Source organism: Camelus dromedarius, chromosome X (genome assembly GCF_036321535.1).
Source record: "Camelus dromedarius isolate mCamDro1 chromosome X, mCamDro1.pat, whole genome shotgun sequence".
Lineage (NCBI taxonomy): Eukaryota > Metazoa > Chordata > Mammalia > Artiodactyla > Camelidae > Camelus > Camelus dromedarius.
In genome coordinates, this window is record NC_087472.1 from 77,559,359 (window position 1) to 77,583,742 (window position 24,384).

At 44.9% G+C, this 24,384-nt stretch overlaps 2 protein-coding genes and 1 non-coding gene across 3 annotated transcripts; 1 reads left to right on the forward strand and 2 right to left on the reverse strand.

The window, feature by feature from the left end:
• Positions 1-6,643: 6,643 nt before the first annotated feature.
• On the reverse strand, positions 6,644-6,772 carry LOC116151104 (small nucleolar RNA SNORA40). The gene has a single exon (XR_004134888.1). It is a non-coding gene; the product is annotated as a small nucleolar RNA SNORA40 (small nucleolar RNA).
• Positions 6,773-13,863: 7,091 nt separating this feature from the next.
• On the forward strand, positions 13,864-18,632 carry PCSK1N (proprotein convertase subtilisin/kexin type 1 inhibitor). Its single transcript, XM_031445259.2, has 3 exons — positions 13,864-14,072; positions 17,456-17,928; positions 18,281-18,632. The coding sequence occupies exons 1-3, from the start codon at positions 13,959-13,961 to the stop codon at positions 18,471-18,473; spliced, it is 780 nt and encodes a 259-aa protein (XP_031301119.2). The 5' UTR covers positions 13,864-13,958; the 3' UTR covers positions 18,474-18,632.
• Positions 18,633-19,573: 941 nt separating this feature from the next.
• ERAS (ES cell expressed Ras) lies at positions 19,574-24,270 on the reverse strand. The gene is made up of 2 exons (XM_064483166.1): positions 23,119-24,270; positions 19,574-20,562 (listed from the first exon to the last, which is right to left on the reverse strand). The coding sequence occupies exon 2, from the start codon at positions 20,518-20,520 to the stop codon at positions 19,819-19,821; it is 702 nt and encodes a 233-aa protein (XP_064339236.1). The 5' UTR covers positions 20,521-20,562; positions 23,119-24,270; the 3' UTR covers positions 19,574-19,818.
• Between the last annotated feature and the right edge of the window lie 114 nt (positions 24,271-24,384).

The following is a 24,384-nucleotide window of genomic DNA, read 5'->3' on the forward strand; positions in this document are numbered from 1 at the left end:
AATTAGTTCATTTGTTGTCCACTTGGATGAGGGTTCCTGTAGTGGCTTCAGATGAATATGAAATTATCACTGTAAAAGGCTAGCTACATTTCCCTCCCAAAGGAGAAGGGAAGAATTTTGGCTGCAGGAAAACACAATTTCACATAAGCATACTCAAAAGGGAGTTATTACAGCTGATTTAAACAATAATTCAGGCTCTTGACTAATTTATCAAGGCATAGTATTCAAAAGTCAGCACTTCTTAATCCCCAAATACAGAAATGAAGAGGAGGGTGTCTCCTTTGTGAAACAAAATGATCTTTCTCTTTAAGATAAATAAAACAAGCAAGCTCTTCATGTGGATTTCTGCCCTTCTGTTCTAAGGCATCTCTCGAATTAACAATCTTCTTTTAAATTGAAGTATAGTAAGTTACAACATGTCAATTTCTGGTGTGCAGCATAATATTTCAGTCATACATATACATACATATACTCACTTTCATATCCTTTTTCATTATAGGTTACAAGATATTGAATATAGTTCCCTGTGCTCTACAGAAGAAATTTGTTTTTTATTTATTTTTGTATATAGTGGTTAATATTTGCAAATCTTGAACTCCCAATTTATCCCTTCCTCACCCCTTCCTCTTGGTAACCATAAGATTGTTTCAAATTACCAATCTTGCTCTTGGCAAAATTTCCCAAAGTGGTTACTGCAATCCCAAAATTTCCCTGGTGAAATTTTGCCAGTTAGAGAGATAAACATATGTGTTGACATTGCAATGAGAAAACATGAAGGAAGCAAGTGCTTGGCCTGGAAAAGTCAGTTTTATTTTAGTTTATTTATTATTTTTAAAATTAAGGTATAGTTGATTTACAATGTTGTGTTAGTTTCAGGTGTACAGCAAAGTGATTTGGTTATATATATATATTCTTTTTCAGATTCTTTTCCATTATAGGTTATTACAAGATATTGAATATAGTTCCCGGTGCTATATAGTACATCCTTTTTGCTTATCTATTTTATGTATAGTAGTTTGTATCTGTTAATACCATACTCCTAATTTCTTCCCCCCACCCCTTTTCCCCTTTGGTCACCATAAGTTTGTTTTCTATGCCTGTGAGTCTGTTTCTGTTTTGTAAATAAGTTCATTTGTATTATTTTTTATTTTTTATATTCCACATGTAAGTGATATCATATAGTATTTGTCTTTCTTGAGGCACAATTTTCGACTGAGAAGATCCCCTGAGACTTGCAATGTTCCATGAGGGTGGTGCTTGTGTGACTTGGTGTCTCCAAATTTCAGCCAAAGGCCAATTGTCACCAATCATGGGCCAAGAATAAAAACCTTCCTGATTCTGGGTAGATGAAACTTAAACAAAACAATTCTCAGGGATACAAAGACAAGACTGAGGAAGAAGTTCACATAAGATATATTTTTTTCCAATTTTTTTAGTGATGAAATACACATAACATAAAATTTACCATCTTAACCATTTTTAAGTGTCCAGTTCAGTCGTATAAAAGACATTCATAATGTTGTTTAACTATCACCACCATTTATCTTCCTAACTCTTTTCATCTTGTGAAACTGAAATTCTGTACTCATTAAACAATAATTCTCCATTTTCCCCTCTCCCCAGGTCCTGGAACCCACCATTTTACTTTCTGTTTCGAAGAAATTGACTCCTCTAAGTACCTCATATAAATAGAACCTTACAGTAGTTGTCTTTTTGTGACAGGCTTATTTCACTTTGCATAACATCCTCAAGGGTCATCCATATGGTAGCATGTGTCAGAATTCCCTTCCTTTTTAAAGCCAAATAATATTCCATTGTATGTAAATGCCACATTTTGCTTATCCCCTCATACACCCTTGGACACTTTGGTTGCTTCCACATTTCTGCTCTCGCGAATAATGTTGCTAATGAGCGTAGGTGTACAAATATCTCTTCCAGACCCTGCTTCCACATCAGATTTTCTGATATTGATCCAAAGCATGTTTGTCCGAAGGATGGATGCTGATCTGAGAAGAACTTTTGACCCCTTGAGCCCCCAGGACCAGCTGGAGAATAGAAGTATTACAGAACATGCTCATTCTGTCCCTATAGCTGTTTCCTTTTGTTGCAAAACAACACTCAGATATGTGACTAAATATAAGACTCGTACTATACAAGCGGACAGAACGTAGGAACAGGTGGTAGAAAGATAGATAAAGCATTGAGGGCTTGACCTGAATGTCAAGGAAGCCTCCATTCTTGTAAATGCCTGTCAGTTAAAAACCAATGGGGAGGGGGTGGGTATAGCTCAGTGGTAGATCGTCTGCTTAGCATGCGTGAGGTCCTGGGTTCAATCCCCAATACCTCCAGAAAAACAAACAAACAAACCAACAAACAAACCCATCAGGAACACAGTAGTCAAACCAAGTTGGGTTTACTGACTTGCTGCAAATGAGGGAGACCACACACCATGGGGAACCACAGAGTATCTGAAAAAGGGGTACTAGATGTAAGTTATTGGATTTGAGCTCATGTTATGTGGTTTTGTCATTTTCAGTGTACAGGTCTTGAACTTATTTTGTTAAACTTATTTCTAAGAGTGTTTATTCTTTTTGAGGCTACTGCAAATGGAATTGTTTTCTTAATTTCATTTTTGGATTGTCCTTGCCGGTATATGGAAATACAATTGAATTTGGCGATATTGATCTTGCATCCTGAAACCTTGCTGGTCTCATTAGCTCTAATGGTTTTGTTGTGGATTCCTTAAGATTATCCATGTGCAAGATCATGTCATTTGCAAATAGAAAGAATTTCAGTTCTGCCTTTCCAATATGAATGCCTTTTATTTCCCTTTCTTGCCCAGTTGCCCTGGCAAGCACAATGTTAAATAGACATGGTCAAATGGTCAAGGAAACAGCCTTGTCTTGTTCCTGATCCTTGGGGGAAAAGCTTTCAGTCTTTCACCATTAAGTATGATGTTAAGTTCTTTGATACATCCTCTACTGGGTCTTAGGGTGTGTGAATGGATTGGTAACCCCTTCTCCACCCAGGATGGAAGGGCTCCAACAATCTTCAGAGAAGGTAAGCTTGGTTCTAGTTATCTTTTCTTTTCTTTTTTAAAGAAAACGATTTAATTTTTAAATTTATTTTTGGCTGATTTTTGTTTTAGGATTTTTTGGGGGGGTGGTAATTAGATTTATTTATGTATTTATTTATTATTAATATTTTTTACTGAGTTGTAGTCAGTTTACAATGTTGTGTCAATTACCAGTGTAGAGCACAATTTTTGCAGTTATACATGAACATACATATATTACTTGTCATATTCTTTTCACCGTGTGCTACCACAAGATCTTGTATACATTTCCCTGTGCTATACATTAATTTATTATTTATTTATTATTTTTAATGGCAATACTGGGATTTGAACCCAGGACCTTGTGCATGCTAAGCATGCGCTCTACCACTGAGCTATACGCTCCCTACTTGGCTGATTTTTGCACAAGGAAGTTTCAGCTTCTCAGCCTTTTCCCCTGCCCAGGACTGCAGACCCTGAGTGGCCTAGATTGATCTGCAATCCCTCTCATTACCACGTCCCTCCTTCCCCCAACCCTCTTCCTCCAGGGTCTGTCCATTTGTTACTGGCTGTGCTGGGGATTGGCGCCCAGGTGGCATGAGATTCCACTTGTGTAGAACTTTATTGGGTAAAGATTAGTTTCTTTCTTTTTTTTTTTTTGGTGGGGGTGGGAGATGAAGATTAGTTTCTTGTGGGAAAAAAGTATGATGTTAGCTGTGGGGTATTTGTCCTTTATCAGGTTGAGGAAGTTCTCTTTTACTTCTAGTTTGTTGCTGATATGTTGATTCATGAATAAAAAAAAAATGAAGGGGTGTTGAATTTTGTCATGTGCTTTTCCTGCTTCTATTGAGATGCTCATGTGGTTCTTGTACTTTATTCTATTGTTACGGTCTTTTACATTAATTGATTTCAGATATTAAGCAACCTTACATTTCTGGAATAAATCCCACTAGGCCATGGGGTATAATCCTTTTTCTATGTTGTTGGATTTTGTTTGCTAGGATTTTGAAGAGGATTTTTGAGTCAATACTCATAAGAGATATTGGTTTGTACTTTTCTAGTGTTGTCTTTGGTTTTGTTTTTGGCCTCATAGAATGAGCTGAAAAATGTTCTCTCCTCTTCAATTTTTGGGAAGAGTTTGTGAAGAATTTCTATTAATTCTTCTTTATATGCTTGGTAGACTTCCCCAATGAAGCCGTCTCAATCTGAGCATCTCTGTGGGAAGTTTTAAAATTATTAATTAATAATTAATTTAAATTATTTTAAATTAATTTCGATAGTATACAGAAAATTTGCTCCAATATAGCTCGGTTCCTTCTCTCCTCCTTTGCCCTATTATCGTCACACAAATGACATCTTTATACAATTGTAAGTCCACCAGCAGTTTTATAATTATTGCTTTATGCAGTTCTCTTCTAAATCAGATAACAGAAGAAAAGAATTACAAAATACATATTTATACAGTCTTTTGTATTTCCCCCTGTAGTTACCCTAGCCAGTGTTTTAATTTTTTCATGTGGATTTTTTGTTTTGTTTTTTGGTGGGGAGGTAATTAGGTTTATTTATTTATTTAGTGGAGGTACTGTGGGTTGAACCCTTGTGCATGCCAAGCACACACTCTACCACTGAGCTATACCCTTCCTCTCTTCACGTGGATTTGAGTTATCATCTGGTGTCCTTTCAATTCCACTTGAAGGACTCTCTTTAGTATTTCCTGTGGGTCAAGTCTGTTTAGTGATGTTTTTGTTTACTAAACAAAATGTCTTTACTTCTCCCTCATTTAAAAATTTTAAAAATTGCTTGTGGTAAAATACACATAACATAAATTTTCTCCTTCTTTTTTTTTTTTTTTTTTCTCTTCGAAGTTGCTGAGTATTTATTTAGTCCCCAGAGCAGTGTGGAATCAGACTGGAGACGGGAGTGAGTGGTCCTGTGTAGGAAAAGGGGCACTGGGAGACAAGGGGACAGTAGGCTGGGGTCACTGATTGTCAAAGCAGAGGGTGGGACCCTGGAGTTGGGGGATGCCAGGTTGCACCCCTCCCCCAGGAGTCCCTGGGGCTTCTACCTGGTGGGGGAGTTGGAAAGTTATCATGATTGGCATAATAGAGGGGAAGAGGAGACAGAAGGAGTGGGTGGGTGGGGGGTGTTAGAGTTCAAAGAAAGCTTAAAAGAGGGCATGGGTGCGGCTTTGGCCAGGAGTCTGGGGTCAGGGGCTTGAGGTGAGGGATCAGGGTGCTGGCTGTGACCTCACTTGGTCAGGGGGCTGCAGGGAATGCCATTGGGTAATGGGCCACCAGGGGTTGGCCAGTGTGTGTGCCCAGTGCCAGAGGCCAGCCCCACTGGCTGCCACTCCTGTGGCCACCCTCCCAATGGCCACATTCTTGCCCAGCTTTTTGTAGTTCAGCAGAGTCAGCTCCACCTGGACCTTCTGGATGTGGTCACAAGGCACCTCAAAGCTGAAGGCCTCAGTGTAATAGGAGTTCAGAATCTTCTTCTTCTTCTCCTTCTTCTCCCTCTCCCTCTCCCTCTCCCTCTCCCTCTCCCTCTCCCTCTCCCTCTCCCTCTCCCTCTCCCTCTCCCTCTCCTTCTCCTTCTCCTTCTCCTTCTCCTTCTCCTTCTCCTTCTCCTTCTCCTTCTCCTTCTCCTTCTCCTTCTTCTTCTTCTTCTTCTTCTTCTTCTTCTTCTTCTTCTTCTTCTTCTTCTTCTTCTTCTTCTTCTTCTTCTTCTTCTTCTACTTCTTCTTCTTCTTCTTCTTCTTCTTAACTTTTTCTACAAAAAGTGTAAAGGTTTTTTTTTTTTTTTAACTGTGTAACAGTGTAACATAGGCAGAATTATTTAAGTCAATAAATTTTTTAAGAATTTCACATGTTCTGATTCCTTCCACTGCCCATCACCTTGGTTCCTCCCATGTTTGAGTCATAATCTTCTAGATAGGCCTTTCAAAAAAGAATTTTTGCTCAATCAACAGTTGTCATGTCAGTCAGACCATAATTCTTTTAGTTGGGCTTCCTTGATCTCCAGTTTAATATGGACACACTTCAAAAACTCTGCACCTGTAATCTTTGGGATCCAGTTTCCTCAAGCAGTTTACTTTAGGGCTATATTTGGGGTCAGAGAAGATGGATCTGCCTGGTTCTGAATTTTAAACACCCTCTAAACATGCATTAGCGGGGAGGGTATAGCTCAGTGGTAGAGTGCATGCCTAGCATGCATGAGGTACTAGGTTCGATCCCCAGTGCCTCCATCAAAAATAAATAAATAAATAAAACTGATTACCTCTTCCCACCAGAAAATAAAAATAAATAAAAAATAAACACGCATTAAGTTCAAATAGTATTTACTCCTAAGCTTATCACACCCTGGAAGAGTACTGATCGTTGGGATATGCCAATACCTTTTTCAAAGTCCAGATACTGTGTTCAAGATAAAAGCCATCTTTGTGTCATGTGAACATTAAAATTAGAGTATTAAATCAACATAGCTGATAATTTCTCATATCTTATGCTTTTAAATTACCAATTCTATAGTCCTAGGAGTGCAATCTTTATGTTTATCAGCACCCCCATCACTTGAATCTGTTTTAGGTATCACATTGCTTCTTATATGTATCAAAACTCATACTGAACAATGAATTCTGGGGTTGCAAAAGGGGATTTATTTTTGCACCTGTCTACAAGTCTTTGTCCACAGATTAAACAAAAACCAAACACAAGTGCTACAGAGTGTTCTGCTTGATGATCATTTTCTTCTTCCGCACATTTTCCTGCCCTGCAGCAGGTGGACCTTGACATATGGATCTGACATCCCTCCTACATCCATCTTCTTCAGGTTTTTAGCCTCCAGGATGTTTTTTTTATTGAAGTAAGTTAGAGATAAATTGGGAGTTCCAGATTCGCAGTTACTAACTACTACGTATAAAATAGATAAACAATAAGGTCCTACTGTAGAGCACACGGAACTATATTCAATATTTTGTATTAACCTATAATGGAAAAGATTATGAAAAGGAATATATGTATGTATATGTATGACTGAAACATTATGCTGTACACCAGAAATTGACACATTGTACAGTGACTATATTTCAATAAAAAATTAATAAACAAACAAAATTTTCTTTCAGATCACTAATTCTGTCTTCAGTGATGCCCAGTCTATGTATTCAGCCCTGTGTCTGCTGACTGCTCTTTTCATAGCAGCCTCTTTGTTTTGTTTTGTTTTGTTTTGTTTTGTTTTGTTTTGTTTTGTTTTTTAAGATTCTCCTTTTTTAGAGCAGCTTTAGGTTCACAGCAAAATTGAGAGGAAGATACAGAGACTTTCCAATATCCCTTGCCCCCGCACATGGCCTATTCTTATTTTATGAGTGTAGTATCATCAACGTTTAAGAAGTTTTCATACCCCTTTGATTATTTTTGTTTCCTCTCATTTTTTTCCTGTTCCATTTGTTCCTAGTCCTTCTGTTTTGTGTCACTGGTTATTCTTAACTCAATACTTTTCCCATACTTATTGAACCCCTACTATATTCCAGGCATGGGGATGCAATGGTAAAGAAATCGAAGACTCTGTCCCTGTGAAACTCACCTTGTAGTTGGGGAGACAGTACATAGAGCAATAAAGGGGAGTGATTAAGTGCTATAGTGAAAAATAAAGCAGACTATAGAGACAGAGAACTTCATAGTAGAAAGATCAAGGAAGTCATCTCTGAAGGGGTGATTGCTGAACAGAGACCAGAATGAAACACGGGAACAAACCACATACAAAGTGAACAGCAGATGCAAAGACCCTGAGGTTGCAAACGTGTTCGACTCGGATATAGAACAGAAAGGAGGCGAGTGCAGGTACAGAGTGAGTGAGGGGACAGCAGTGGGATGGGAGGTCAGAGAGGTAAGAAGGTCTAGGTCTCACAGGGCCTTGTGGGCCAGAGGCTTTATGCGGGACCGTGGACTTTATTTTTTATTCTGATGGGAGCCAGGGAGGAGTTCTGAGTATATAAGGGACATTCCTTGAGTTAGGATAGGATCCCTCTGGCTGCATTGAGGAAAAGAGACGGTAAGGGGGGCAAGGAAGGAAGCAGGGAGACTAGTGAGGGGCCTTCTGACACGGTCCAGATGGCTGCTGGGGTCCAGATGGCTGCTGGCGGTGGAGGCGGTGAGAAGAGGTTGGGTTATGGATCTACTTTAAAGGTGGAGCCAACAGGATTTCCTCAGAGATTAGCTGTGGGGATGAGAAGAAGAAAGAAGTCAAGGATGCTTTTGTGGTTTTTGACCTGAGATGCTAGGTGAATGATGGGAGAGACTGAGAGAGGAGTAGAGTTTTTGTTTTTGTTTTTGTGGTGGAAGGGCAGGCCTTGGGGGCAGTCAATCAATAGTTCCATTTTGGGGGGAGTTAACATTGAGATGCCTATTTTTTTGAGGTTTGATTTTTTGAGGGAGGTAATTAGGTCTGTCTATCTATCTACCTATCTGTCTGTCTATCATTTATTTAATGGAGCTACTGAGGATTGAACCCAGGACCTCGTGCATACTAAGCACGTGCTCTACCACTGAGCTATACCCTCTCCCCGAGATGCCTATTAAACACCCAAGTGGAAATGTTGAAGAGGCAGTTGGATTTCGAATCTGCAGAGGCCCGGGCTAGAGATGCGAATTTGGGACTAACAGTAAATACATGCTATTTAAAGGAATAAGAGTGACAGCTCTGGAGGAGCTCATACTGGCAGTTATGTGCTCTTGCCTGAAGCAACACAGGCCACTTCCACTCAGTCATGAGGAAGTACAATCCCACCATGTTCCATGGTCCTGGAAGGGAGAAAGAAATGAAAATCTGATAATCGTAGTAAACAGCAGGAATGAGCACCACAGAGAGCAAGTGGACTTGCTTTGACTTCCACAAAAGTCCATCTCCATTCCTTGTATGTAGGTGGTAGTTCCCTGAGCTCTTTTTTTCCCCACATGGCTTGATTCCATCTGCAATATCTCTCCTGGAGAATGCCTCAGAGTATCTGGTCCCTTGATGACTTTCTTGAAAAGCACCACTGACGATTTTCTTCTCAGCGTATATTTTGGGGTTGCTTTAGGGGGATTTGGGGAAGGAAGGGAGGCAGATGTGTGTGTTCATTAAACCATTTTGCTACACTCTCCCAGAAGGCTTCAAAATACAGCAAATCATGGTGGTGGGGGGGTCCTATAGCTCAGTGGTAGAGCAGGTGCTTAGCATGCACGAGGTCCTGGGTTCAATCCCCAGTACCTCCATTTAAAGATAAATAAATAAATCTAGAAATATACAAGACTGATTTTAAAAAATACAGCAAATCAGAACAAGTCGCTGCTGTGCTTCGGGCTCACTGGCCATACTTCACTTCTATGGATGCACCATGCTGCTTCTTACCCTAGATCCTTTGCTTGTGCAGCTTCCTCTGCCTGAAATGCTTTTCCCTTATACCCAACTCCCTGGGTAACTCTTCCTGGACCTTTAGTTCTCAGCATAGATACCCTTTCTCAGGGGGGATTTTCCCAAGCCCCCTCCTACCATGGGATACTTGACAACTCTGTTTGTCAAGGCTTCATTTGATTGAATACCGCCAGATGACTATCCAGAACGGTTGCTCAAGCCCAGACTCTCACCAACAGTACCTGGAGGTTCATATATCCTCACATGCCCGCCAACACTTTCTGTGATTCAGTTTTTAATTTTTGCTAATATGAAGGATGTAAGGGAATATTGCCTTTTTAAAACATTTGCACTTCTTTAATCATTAGTAAAATTGAGCATGTTTTCATATGTCTGATAACCTCATGGGTTTCCTTCTCCTTGTGTGATTTGTCTGTTCCTATCCTTTGTCCATTTTTCTTTGGGGTGCCTATCTTTTTCTTGCCAATTTCTCAAAGTCACTTTTATATTCTGGATATTTAACCTCTTGTGAGTTCAGAGGTAGCAAATATATGTTCGCTGTTATGTCTGTTAACTTTGTGTGTAGGGTCTTTCATTAAACAGAAATTGTAAACTTTTGTAGGAGGGGAGGTAATTAGGTTTATTTATTTATTTATTTAACGAGGGTAGTGGGGGTTTAACCTAGGACCTCATGCCTGCTAATCATGTGCTCTACCACTGAGCTATACCCTCCCTCCTTGTAAATGTTGATTGTATATTTCAATTAGCATTCTTCCTTGTGATTTGTGCTTTTGAAGTTTTGTTCAAGGAGCCCCTCCCCATCACTAGGTCACACAGTGTATTTTTTTTCTGTTAATTTATGGTGTTTCCTTTTACATGACAATCTAACCATCTGGAGTTATTATTTGTATATGGTGTGAGGTAGGGCTCTTACTTATTTTCCTCCAGTTTTCTAAACACCTTTCTGGCCTTAGAACACATTCTAATACCTGGTAAGTAAAATCCACCTTCTTTATTTCTTTTTCAGAATTGATTTAGCTATTCACAGACCTTTATTCTTTTATAAAGATGTTTATTTATTTATTGAGACATATAATCTACATACCATAAAGTTCATCATTTTAAAGTGTACAATTCAATGGTTTTTAGTATATTCACTAAGTTGGGCAGCCATCACCACTGTCTAACACCAGAATATTTTCATCGCCTCAGAAAGAAACTCTGTACCTATTTGCAATCACCCCCCATTCCATTCCCTTCTCCCCTCAGGCCCTGGCAACCACTAATCAACTTTCTATCTCTATGGATTTACCTATTCTGAGCATTTCACATAAATGGAATTATGCAATATGTGGCTTTTTGTGTCTTGCTTTTTTCTTTTTTTAATTGAAGTATAGTTGATTTACAATGTTGTGTTAGTTTCTGGTGTACAGCATAGTGATTCAGTTGTATGTGTGTGTATATATACATATATATATATATTCTTTTTCAGATTATTTTCCATTATAAGTTATTATTAGAAATTGAATATAGTTCCCTGTGCTAGACAGTAGGTCCTTGTTTATCAATTTCATGTATAGTAGTGTGTACATGTTAATCCCGAACTCCTAATTTATCCCTCTTGCCCCCCTTTCTCCTTTGGTAACCAGAGTTTGTTTTCTATGTCTGTGAGTCTATTTCTAGTTTGTAAATAAGTTCATTTGTATCTTTTTTTTTAGATCCCACATGTAAATGATCTCATATGATATTTGTCTTTTCTTTTTAAATATACTACAGCTTCTCATTTTTTTAATAGTCATTTTACAATGTTGTATCAAATTCCAGTGTAGAGCACAATTTTTCAGTTATACATGAACATAGATATATTCATTGTCACATTTTTTTTTCTCTGTGAGCTACCACAAGATCTTATATATATTTCCCTGTGCTATACAGTATAATCTTGTTTATTTATTCTACATTTTAAAATCTCAGTCTGTCCCTTCCCACCCCTCTGCCCCCTTGACAACCACAAGTTTGTATTCTATGTCTATGAGTCTGTTTCTGTTTTGTATTTATGTTTTTTTTAGATTCCACGTATGAGTGATTTCATATGGTATTTTTCTTTCTCTTTCTTGCTTACTTCGCTTAGAATGACATTCTCCAGGAACATCCATGTTGCTGCAAATGGCGTTATGTTGTCGGTTTTTGTGGCTGAATGATATCATATAATATTTGTCTTTGTTTGATTTACTTCACTTAGTGTGATCATCTCTAGGTCCACTGGCTCCTTTCACTTAGAATATTTTCAAGTTTTATTTATATTGCATCATGTATCAGTATTTAATTTGTTTTATGAATGAGTAATATTCTATTGTATGAATATACCTCATTTTGTCTGTTCATTCATCAGTTGATAGACATTTGAGTTGTTTCTATTTTGGGGCTACTATGAAAAGTGCTACTTTATCTTTCATGTACAAGTTTTGTGTGGACTCTTTATATACATTTAAAAATAAGTTTTATTGATTTTTTTAAATAGCTGAGATTTAAATTGAGATCGTATTGAAATTATATATTAATTTGGAGATCATTGAAACACTTATAACGTGAAATAGTCTCATCCAAGAGCATAAAACGTATCTTCATTTATTCATTTATTCAGATCATCTTTTATAACTTTAAACGAAGTTTAATATTTTCTCTATAGAAGAACTTATTATCGCATTTATGCTAGTTTTCTATTGCTGTGTGACAAACTCCTCGGCTTAAAAGAACATACTTACAGCATTATATCACAGTTTCTGTGGGTCAGGAGTCAGGGTTCTTAATGGGTTCTCTGCTTAGGATCTCACAAAGCTGAAATGAAAGTGTTGACTAAGGCTGTTGCTTGACTGGGGAAGGATCTGTTTCCAAGCTCACTCCGGTTGTCGGCAGAATCCAATTCCTTATGGTCGTAGAACTGAGGATTTCAATTTCTTGCTGGCTCTCAGCTGGAGGCCACCCTCAGCTCCTAAAGACCACCTTCTTTTCCTTGCCATGTGAGGTTCCCCAAAGTGGCCACTTGCTTCCTTAAAGCCAGCAGGGGAGTAGGAGTTGCCTCACAAGTTGACCATTTCAACCTCATTTTTAACATAATTATGTATATGTAATTACTTGTATCTGATCACCTTTGGACATGCACACACTCAGAGGAAGGGGATTACACAAGGATTACAAAAGGCAAAGATCATGGAAGCCATCTTAATTGTGTGTCCATTACACCATGCTTGAGTATATAATCTTCAGATCCTTAAGGGGATGTGTATGAGGATTTTCATTGTAAAGTTGTTGTTTGTAATACTGAAGAGATAGAGGCAGTTAGAATCAATAGATTAGCTATATTCCCAGCAACATAAATCAATATTTCTTTTTTTCACTTTTAATTTATGCTATTTTACCATACTTTGCTTTAATTCCAAAATGAAAATATCTTTTTTTTTTCATCTGGTAATAATAGTAATACATATTCATTGAAACTTTGTTTTTCAGACAGCAGAGAAAAGTGTAAAGGAGAAAGTGATAAACCATTAGTTATCTTCCCTGGTCTCCAGAAATAATCACTGACATGCCCTTCCCAACATTTTCTTCCCCTATGGATACACAAATTTTACCAAAATTTTATTTCCTTTCATGTATCGTTTTAAGTGGCTTGAAATCCTTTTGGAACAATATATGAGTAAAATCAATCTATCTATGTATTTATTGAAAAACAAGTAGATATAGGCAGCAAAATAAAGACAGAGACAGGAGGAGGGTTGTAGAGATGAAAGGAGAGAAAGAATCAGGCAGGGAGAGACAGATGGGAGTGGAAGACAGAGCTGTGGGTGCATAAGTTCGAAAGAGAAACAGAGCTATGGAGAAAGGAAGATACTGGCAGAGACAAGGAGAGGATAGAAATGAACTTTTATTGAGCTCCTACTGAATGTCATTCTTATTAAACCTTCAAAGCCACTCTGGGGGTCAGTTACTATTAATCCCTTTATGCAGCTAAAGGGCTGCGCTTAAGAATGGTGAACTGGCCTATGCACAGTCACACCACCTGGATTGAACCCATCATCCTGTAAAGGCCCTGGTCCATAGACCATCCGTAACTGTTTATCCAATAAACAAAGTCATACATCTCCGCGAGGAAGGAGAGGTGGGGACCAGGCCCGCATTCCACTCCACTGAGTCAATTCTTTTCTGCCTGTCTGCTGTGGAGACAGCAAGGTCTGTTGCCCTGGCAACTGCCCTCCGACTGCCATGGCAACCGCCATCGAAGGCTCCAGCTCTCCACCTTGCCCCTTGGGCATCTCCATGGCGACGGGCGGGATGGAGGGGCTGCAGGAGTTCCAAGGCTGCGCCTGCGTAGAGTGGAGGAAGGGGGTGAGCAGGGGAGGGCAGGGTTCCCTGTCGTGCGCAGCCGCAGAGCATCTCAGCTCTGCCCGCTAGCCCAGGCGCTGCGCACTTGCCAGCCAGTCCGCCCGTCCGGAGCCCGGCTCGCTGGGGCAGCATGGCGGGGTCGCCGCTGCTCCGCGGGCCGCGGGCCGGGGGCGCCGGCCTTTTGGTGCTGCTGCTGTTGGGCTGGCTTGGGCCACCTCCCGCGCTCTGCGCTCGGCCGGTAAAGGTGCGACTCGGGTTAGGCGCTGGGTGGGGGTGGGGAGGAGGATGCTACCCGCAAAGGTCGGTGCCCGGCCACTGGCCGCTCATCCTTGCTGGCCTCAGCTCCTAGGACGTGTGGAGAGATTGGCCAGGGTGGCCCGAGGACCAGCCGCCAGTCCGTGTCCAGGCCATGCCAGGCTCTTGGGTGTGCGGGTGGCAGTGTCAGGGGCTCGTCCGGCAGCCGCGCCCTGCCCATCCCTCGGCACCCAGCGCTGGGCCGGGCCTCGCCCCCCCCCACCCCCCGCGGTCTGTGGCGCTGTCCATGGGACTAGGGCGCATTAAGGCAGGGAGTGTGGCTATCTGTATGTGCGCACGTGATGGGATGACAGAGGCGTGAGGGTGTGCTGTGTGTGTCCTTTGATGTAAGCGCTTCCAAGCGTCCATAGAAAGATGCCATTGTGGGTCCGGGTGTGCAGTGTGTGATGCTGGGCGTGCTTCTGAGTGTGACTTTTCTCAGTGACATCGTGTGTTTGTGAATCCTATGGTGATGGCGTGACTTATGGGCGTGTCTTTGTGTGTTTGTATGTGTGATTTCGTTTTTGTCTAGGAGGGAGTGGTCTTTGCATCCCCGAGCGCGCATCCCATTTTGGTTCTGTTGAACTGAGGGACTAGGATTTTGTATCTGTGTTCATGAGGCTGTTCCTCCCTGTTTCTTTGTGGAGCTGTGTCATTCTGGGGAGAGGAGCCATGATGTCTCTCTCTGCTGCATTATGTCTTTAAGGGTGGTGCGTGCTCTTGCGTCTGGATGGCTTGACGATTGTAACTGCATGAGCGGCCCTGTGCGTGAACATGTGCAGGTCGTTGAGTGTGAATGTGGCAGTGTTGGGTTGCATATGTGACATCTTAAGGCCTGTCAGTCCATATGAGTGTGTGTGAGGCTGTGATTGATGTGTGTGATTCCCCGGGGTTTGAGGGGTGGTTGGTGTCAAGGGCATTTGGAGCATATCCTCCTCTAATGAAGAGTTCAAGGCTGTTTGTGTCAAGGATGGGTTTTTAAAAAAATTAAATAATACCCATATGACAAAATATATTTAAATACGTATGTACAACGTAAGGCATAATGATAAAATAATCAACCCGTATGTGTACCCATAACTCAGCTTAAAAAATTGAGCATGACCAATAGTTAGACGACCCTCGGTGCCCCTCCCCACGACAGCCCCTCTCCTCAGTCATTATCCTGTATTTTCTGTTCATTATCCCCCTTTTTTTTTTTTGCAGCTTATCACATATGTATCTCTAAACAATATCTTCTCTAGTTTTTCCTCACAGAAATGGAATCATACTGGGCGTCTGGCTCCTAGTAGTCACTAGGGGTCACTAGGAAGTCATCGGGGTGTCTGGTAGTCGCAGACAGTCTGCAGTGGAATTCTGCGATTTTTTCTTTCTTTTTTTTTTTTTCTTTTGCTCTACATTGGTTGTGAGTTTCATCCACATTGAAGTATGTGGCTGTAATACATTTCTTTTTATAGCTGCATAGTATTTTGTCTGATGAGTGTATCACCAGCATATGAGTATGTCATGGTTTATAGATGCATTCTCAGTACATCAGTCCACATTTGGGTTGTTTCCAGGCTTTTTTTTTTCTTTTTTCCCTCTCGCTTCACTTTATGAATAGTGCTGCTGCAATTTTTCATGAATTTGTGTCCAGTAGTATATGTGCAAAAGCTACTCTGGGGTGTAACACCCCAGGAGTGGGGCTTAGGATATATGCATCTTTTTAGGCATTGCCAAATTGTTCTTCAAAGTTATTTTGGCACTTGAATTCCCAGCAGCAGTGTCTGAGAGCTTCTGTTTTGTTGTTTTTTTTCCTACATCTATGTCAGCATTCAACATTATCAGACTTTTAAATTTTGGCAGTCTTTGGACGTATTTTGCATAGTGTATCTTACTGGCCTAGTGTATCTAACTTGCATTTTCTTGATTTCTAATGAGGTTCATTATTTTTCATATGTTTAGTAACTGTTTTGGTTCTGTTTTTGTGAAATACTTGATCATCAGTTTTGCACATTTTTGTATTAGTTTGGTTTTCCCTTACTGCTATTTAGGCAATCTGTATATATTGGACACTAATCTTTTTTGTTTGTTTTTTTGGGGGGAGGAGGTAGTTAGGTTTATTTATTTATTTATTATGGAGGTGCTGGGGATTGAACCAGGACCTCGTGCATGCTAAGCATGCTCTTTACCACTGAGCTATATCCTCCCCCTGGACACTAATCTTTTATTGACTATTTGTGTTATAGGTATCTTCTCTCACTCTGGTTTTATTTTTCATTCTTTTTACAGTGTCTTGGGATAAAAAGAAATTCTTAACTTGAATGTAGTCAAATTTAGTTCTCTTTTCCTTTCCATTATCTTCCAATTTGGATCACTTGTTCCTGCACGATTTACTGAAGGAGTTGGTCCTGTCCCCACTGCTCTGCAGTGTCTCCTCTGTCATAGCATATGTCAATATGTGTGTATCTGTTTCCAAGCTCTGTTCAATCCTATTAGTTCCTTCTGCTGTATTGAATCTGCCATTTAACTTGCCCATTTAATTTTTAATTTCATTTAAAATATTTTTCTAGGTGTTCTAGAGGTTTCTTTTTCAAATCTTCATGATCGTTTTAATGGTCTTTCATCCCTTTCTCATATTTTTGATATGCTCTTTTATTTCTTTAAACTTATTGAAATTGTTTCATAACTGCCTGAACTGAAAATTAGTCATTGGGCAATTTATTTTACAGATAGACTTGCACACATGCCAAATGATATATGAACAAGGTTGTTCACTCCAATATTATTTATAAGAATAGCAAAAGAAACATCTGTTGAAGACTGGTTAAGTAAACTATTGTACATCCGTATCAAAGGGATTCAGTGCAGAAGGAAGGAAGGGAGAGAGAGAGAGAAAGGATGCTTTTAAGGTACTGTTGTAGGTATAGATTCCAAAAAGCAAGGTTCAGAACAGTCCACTACCTTTTGGATAAAACAAATGGACAATAGGAAGCTATAAAATGCAAGCACAGGTTCCCATTGTCCACAGCATTAATATAGAAGAAACTACAGCTGTCATCTACCATCGCCACTCCTATAAGGAAACCTGGTCTTCAGCAGCCCCTGGGCAAGTTCTGAGTCACTAGGAAATAGTTGTGGGTGGGGAATCTAGGGGTCTTTGGTGGTCCTAAGTGTGTCTGGAAATACTTCGGGCTCTCCATTGGCCTTAGGGGTGTCTGAAGATATTTGAGGGACCATATGCCTTTGGTAGCATCTGGGGATATTTGAGGTCCATGGAGCCACCCGCGTTGGGGGTCCCTGGCCTGACAGATGATGACGACTTCTCCTTCCCACCACGTCGTCTTTCCGCAGGAACCGCGCAGCCTGGGCGCAGCCTCGCCGCCCTTGGCGGAGGCCGGTGCTCCCCGGCGTTTCCGGCGGGCAGCGCCCCGGGGAGAGGCGGCGGGGGCTGTGCAGGAGCTGGCGCGGGCGCTGGCGCACCTGCTGGAGGCCGAACGGCAGGAGCGGGCGCGGGCCGAGGCGCAGGAGGCCGAGGATCAGCAGGCGCGCGTCCTGGCGCAGCTGCTGCGCGTCTGGAGCGCACCCCGCACCAACGACCCTTCCCTGGGCCTGGAAGATGACCCCGACGCCCCCGCCGCGCAGCTCGCCCGCGCCCTGCTCCGTGCCCGCCTAGACCCCGCTGCCCTCGCAGCCCAGCTTGTTCCCGCCCCTGCCCCCGCCGCAGCGCTCAGACCCCGGCCCCCAGTCTACGACGACGGCCCCACGGGCCTGGATGTGGAGGACGCCGGCGACGACGCGCCGGACGTGGACCCCGAGCTGCTGAGGTACCCCTGCAAGAGGGGGGCGGGGGCGGGCGCCAGCATCCTGGGAGGAGGGCGAGGAGCTGCGGGGGGACTGCTTCAGGAGGTGGAGGTGCGAACACCTGGGTCCTGCGACCCTAGGAGGGACTTTGGTCCTGGACCCAGAGTGTGGGGGCAGAGACGCCTGGCCGGGAGGACGAGTGGGAGGCGGGGAAACTAGTTTCAGGAATGGGAGGCGGGGACCTTCATCTCCTGAAAGCAGTGGGACGCCTGGGTGGGAAGGAGGCCGCCAGGTTCCCAGGCTGTAAGCGGTTGCGCGCCACCTAGGTCCTAGGGCCGGGGCGTTTTCACTGCATTCTGCTATGCTCCCCTGCAGGTATTTGTTGGGGCGGATCCTCGCGGGAAGCGCGGACTCCGAGGCTGTGACTGCCCCGCGTCGCCTCCGCCGTGCCGCGGACCAGGATCTGGGTCCTGAGGTGCCCCCTGAGGGCGTGCTGGGGGCTCTGCTGCGCGTAAAGCGCCTGGAGACCCCCGCACCCCAGGCGCCCGCGCGCCGCCTCTTGCCCTGAGCACCACCTGGATCCTGCGCACCCTCCCGCCCAGGACCGCCCGACCCCTGACACCCCGACTGCTCCTCCCGCACGTCGAGAGCGGCTTATCCCGCCAGCCACTGTTGCTGCCCTCGAACCCCAAGATCCCCATCCCCACAATAAATATGATCTGAAGCAGCTACCTGTTTGTTTGAGTGGCGGCGTCGGGGCGGGGTGGTGGGGTGGTGGTGGACTGGGTGGTGCTGGCTGCCCTTAGATGAAGGAAGAGAGTCTCTGCCTTTGATCCCCCACTTTTGAGACAACCTCCCTCCCAGCCTGTGCCTCTCCTCACTGGGGAGGTATCCATATGTAGAATGGCAGTGCCCACACAGATTCTGTGCCCCGTTTCTAGGCCTCCTTTAGGAATGAAGAGCCCAAAAGCCTTTGAGGCGACTTTCAGGGCTTGCTGCAGCATCTTCCGAGGGTCCATCCTCCTAAGGACCAACTAGGTGGTCAAGGGGAGGCTGTTAATGAGGCATGAGAGTAGCGCTTGGGCCCGCATGTCCATAGCCACATTCGAAGGCCCCCTGAGATGGGGAGGGGCTACTGACCGGAAGCGAAAGGGAGCGGGCTGCAGGCTGCAGGCTGCTCTCCCAACCTGGTCACCTCCTGGCAAGGTAAGAGGGGGATAAGGTGTATTTTATGTTTGTCAGCTTGATATATGTTTAAGTATTTAGCTATATAATACGGAGGCCACTCTATCGGTACTCTTACCCTAGCCCTGAAGATTATCAGTTGGTGTGGTGGTAAATGGCTTGTGGTCATGGCCTTTCCACTGGCAATTCCATCTGCCCCCTTGTTATCTCCAAGTTTTTCCTCAAATGTCACCTATTTAGTAAGGCTTTCCTTGGCCTCTCTGTCACCGAATTACTTCACCTGCCTTTAATACAAAGTCTTATATATATCTACAAGGGCAGGAATTTGTAGTGTCTTGCTTGACTCTACATCTTTTGTGCCCCAAACAGGACCTTGCACACTGTGGGTTCCCTCACATTTCCTGAATGAAAGAATTCTCACAATTTAAGTAACATTCTCTCCAGTCTCATTCCCACCCACATAACACTAGGCATGGAGGCAGCTTTGAAACTTGAGAACACCATTTATTTAAGTTTGCACAAAATCTCTCAACTTGACATAACATAACCAACACACTACACCCCACATTGTCAAAAAGCCCATCACCAAATGAAAACCTCTCCAGGAGAGGGTCCATCTATCCCCAGTACACCAACAGTGTCCCACACAGCTACTTGCTCTGGGAGTCTCATGTGAAGGAACCACCACCCTGGTTTGGGAGAGGGTCCACTTTTCTAGACCAAAATCTTCAGGCCACAGAGCAGCCACAGCGGCACATGGCCTTCTGGTGCCGGGCTTTATCCCCACCTGGCCCTGTCATGGCCTCCTTTGCCATGGCCTCCCGGACTCTTTGGATCTCATGGATGAGCAGGGAAAAGGCCTCCTCCACGCCTTGGCGTGTCTTGGCTGAGGTCTCCACGAAAGGGGCCCCCCAGCTCTTTGCGAGGGCTGCAGCAGCAGCACGAGCATCTCCGGTGGTGGTCACCAGGTCACACTTGTTGCCCACAAGGACGAGGGGCTGGGTGTGGTGAGGGCCCCAGGTGGCCCGCATCTGCTGCAGCTGGGCTAGAGACGAGGGGTCATCGAGGGCGAAGACACCCAGCACACCATCCCCAATCGCCACACACTGGTCACGCAGGGCCCGATGAGTGGCCTGCCCTGCCGTATCCAGCACGTTCAGAATGCAGCCTCCGTGGTCCAGGGCCATCTCCTTCCAGTAGGAATCCTGGATCGTGGGGTCGTGGTCTTCCACGAAACACTGGTGGTTCAGCTGGATGGTCAGCGCGCTCTTGCCCACACCGCTTGCGCCTACCACCACTGCCTTGTACTCGGGCAGCTTTTTGCCAACACCCCTGGAGGGTGCCCGAGCCCTGTGGCTCTGCTCCTGGGAGCTGGGGCTCCATGTGCCCAGGCCCAGATCAAACATGCTCGGCTTTGTTGGCAGCGCCATGCCCCCAGTGGGCAGCTCAGGGAAGAGATGTGGATGGCAGGCCTGCAAGCAGGAAGAGAAGAAAGACAGCAGGGGTGAGGTGGGGCAGGAGGTTAGGTGAGACCATTTAGTGGCAAAGGGACTGCTGGGTGTCATTGAATCAACCTTTATTGAGTGTGTAGTGTGTGCTAATCACTTAAAATACTATTATTTATGTTGCTTATTCTCTCATTCCCTTTTCCAACATAAACTGTGTGAAGGCAGGGACTTTTTAAAAAATATGTTTTGACAGAAATAGAGTCACAGACATAGAATATAAACTTGTGGTTGCCAAGGGGGCGGGGGGTGGGAAGAGATAGACTGGGATTTCAAAATTGTAGAATAAACAAGATTATACTGTATAGCACAGGGAAATATATACAAGATCTTGTGGTAGCTCACAGAGAAAAAAATGTGACAATGAAAATATATATGTTCATGTATAACTGAAAAATTGTGCTCTACACTGGAATTTGACACAACATTGTAAAATGATTATAAATCAATAAAAATGTTTAAAAAAATAAAAAATGTTTTGAGGAGTTATTTATGTAGGCTTTTTTTTTTTTTTGTGGAGGAGGGAGGTAATTAGGTTTATTTATTTATTTTTAGGGGAGGTACTGGGGATTGAACCCAAGACCTCCTGCATGCTAAGCATACGCTCTACCACTTGACCTATACCCTACCGCCCCCTCCCCGAGCAGGGATTTTTAAAAACAGCTTTATTAATTTATATACTGTAAAGTTAATCTAGCCAAGGTGTACAATTCAATGCTTTTTAGTTCCTTCATGGAGTTGTGTGACAATCTCCATAATCTAATTTTAGAACATTTCCATCACTCGGAAGAGAAACCCCCCCTCCACTAGCAGTCTCTCCCCATTCCGGAGGGAGGGCAGGGATTCCGTCAGTTTTGATTTCAGATTGTGTCACTGTTGGATCCCAGCCCTGCACGGTGCCAGTCATAGTTTATCCTGAGCAACATTCCTGGCCCCAGGGAGTTTATGTTCTAAAAGGTGGGGACAATAAACCAAATCCGTAAGCAAATTATGAGGTCTGTTAGCCATTATCATTGCAATTTAGTCTTTATTACTCATGCAACACACAGCTATTGAGAACCTACTGTGTGGCAAGGACAAAGAGGTGGGGAAAAAAATAAGATAACAAACCCCGTCTCTCAGGAACGTGACATTCTAGTCAGGAAGACGGACAGACGGACGGACAACAGCAAAGTTTCAGCAGTAGGTGATAAGCCTTGGGAGGTGCTGGGTTAACGTTAGGCATTTCTATTATAATTTAATTTTCTTTCATTAATTGGAGGATCTTCCCGCTCGCCAGGCATTGTGATGGGTGCGGGTGGGGGGCGGGGATAGGGCCCGAGAACAAAATAGACTAAAGTCCCTGCCCTTGGGGGGATTAGATTCTGGAAGTGAGAAAGAGACAATAAACAAGATAAGCAAGTAAATTACCATGTAGTTAGAAGAGGATGGGCACCCAGCAGGTGCTCAATTAGTGTGCACTATTAATAGCAAGTCACCATTAACGCATTCAATACACATCCTGGTCTCGGTTCGGTGTGTGGCCTCAGGAAATGCATCATAATAGCCGAGGTCCTAGTCTCCCGGGAAGCCCTGGGGCAGTGGCATCTGGGGTGGCGAGGGGAGGGGGGAGGTGTCCATGGAGGGTTCGGCCGAGTTTGGGATCTGGGGTCAGAGTTGGGGGGCCGGGTCCCAGGTGGGGATGTTGCCCATGCTGGCCCAGAAAGGAGGGGGCCGCGATGGGGAGATGTGAGCTGGGGACAGAGCTCAGGCGTTGCGCCCTGTTTGGGGGCATAAGATGTGGCTGTGAGGACAGCCTGGGTGAGAGGGAGGCACCTGCAGGAGAGGTGGGACTTGGGGACATTCTGAGACGGGCCTGACTGGGTGGCTGAGGGACCGGAGGGTGGGGAGGGGTCCGGACGGCGCGAGACGTGAGGCGCCCTGACCCGGGGCCGGGGTGGGCCGGGCCGGGCCGGGTACGGGGCCCTGGCTCTGGGCGCCAGCGGCCGGGAACCAAGAGCCCACCCGCGCAGTGGCGGGGACCGGCCCTGGGTCACACAGCCCATTGCCAGGTGGCACGGGAACTGCGGGGCCAAGTGCTCGCGGAGCATCGCCGGGAGCCCCTTCCCCACGGCCCGGGTCGGGTCGCCCGGACCCAGTCCCTGGTGTCGCTTCCCTGACCTCAGGGAAGCCCACCCCGAGAGTGGCCTCTTCCACCCCGTCCAGGGTCGGCCCGGACCCCGCACCACGTCGGTCACGCATCCCCTGACTAAGCCCGGGTGGCTGGCTGGCGGGGAGGGGGGACCCGAGTTTCACCCTGAAACCGAGACCCGGTGCTCGGCCCAAGCCTCCCTGCCCGGCGCCCACACCCTCGCCCAGGCGGGTTCTTATAATGGCGGCCCTCGGGGGCGGGAAGAGGATGGTGGTCCCCGAGGCAGGGAGGCGGCGGGGGAGGGGTCCCCTCACTCACGACCTAGGCCGCACTCCCACAACCCTGAGTGGAAAGTCGAGGCCGGGGCTGGGGGCCCGGGAGGCCCAGCTCACCTCTGTCCCGGGAAGGCTGGTGTCGCTGGGACCCGAACTCGCCGCCGCTCTGACAGGACTGACAGGGGAGGAGATGCTCGCACCTCTTCCCGGCGGAGGACTGCTGAGGGGGAGGGAGTGCGCATGCGCGGCGGGCTGCCCTCAGGCCCCTCAGGCGGGCGCACCCCCGCCCCCAGGTGAGCGCCGGGTCACCGCCCGCCCTCAAGTGTGCGCCAGGTGGTCTCGCGGTGCGTCGTGAGCACGGACTCCTCTGTGTGCCCCCTGCATCCTGCTGCACTTCTTCCTTACCTTGCCCCCATCTGGGACGGGATTTCGTGTTTTTAGTGTGTGGAGGATGTCAGATTTTTGACCTGAGTGTCCAGACTTTGTGAAACGTTTGGCGAGGGCCTCTGAGGCCCCGGTGTTTGCACTGCCTCAAGCGGGCTTTTTGGTAGCTCGGGAGAGGGTTGTATCCATTCCTGGAGGGAGAGAGTTGCTAAGAATTACTCTGTAAAGGCAGAAAAGAACCTGATTTGAGGTGGATGCGTCTCAAGCTAAAACATTTCTTAAGACTCCCTTGCAGCTATGACAGTCATGTGACACAGTTCTGACTAATGAAATGTAAGCAGGGGTTGTAGGGCAGGGACATCCAGAATGCTCCTTCACAGGAGGATGACTGAGCTGGCCAGCAGCCTCCTTCCCTTTCCCCAGTCCCCCAGTCTTGATTGGGTGGGGCTCTGGTAGTCATCTTGGGGTGATAGGGTAGCCATGAAGAAAAGTCCAGGAAACCTCAGCCCAGGCTCCTTTGAGTTGCCAAAGTAATTCTTATTATGTGGGAGAAATAAAACCCCCAAATTATCCTCCAATTCCCCACCCTTGCTCAACAGTAGGCACTTCCCCCAGGAAGCTACCCGTGACCACCAAATCTAAGTATGTTAAACCTGGACCCTTGTCCCTCCACTCCCCAATCAAGACAGCCAGATGGGGAGACTGAGGCCTAGTGACGACACTTTGTGGTAGTTTTCTTGCCTTCCCAGCCCAGAATGTAGCTGGGACTGGCTGTGAGTTTCCTATTTGTAAAGCAGGCACTCATTTTCTCACAAGATTCCACCATTTACTCTCTTATGGAGCCAAATTGCTTACTCTATTTCCAGTTAGTATTTTGGGGCACTGGATGAGCAGGGGGTCAACCCAATAAAGATCCGTACCCTCATTTCTTCATTACTCACTAGCCGTGTTGGCCAGGAGTGTGGAGTTCTCTACCCAAAGTTAAAGACTTTCTCCAGA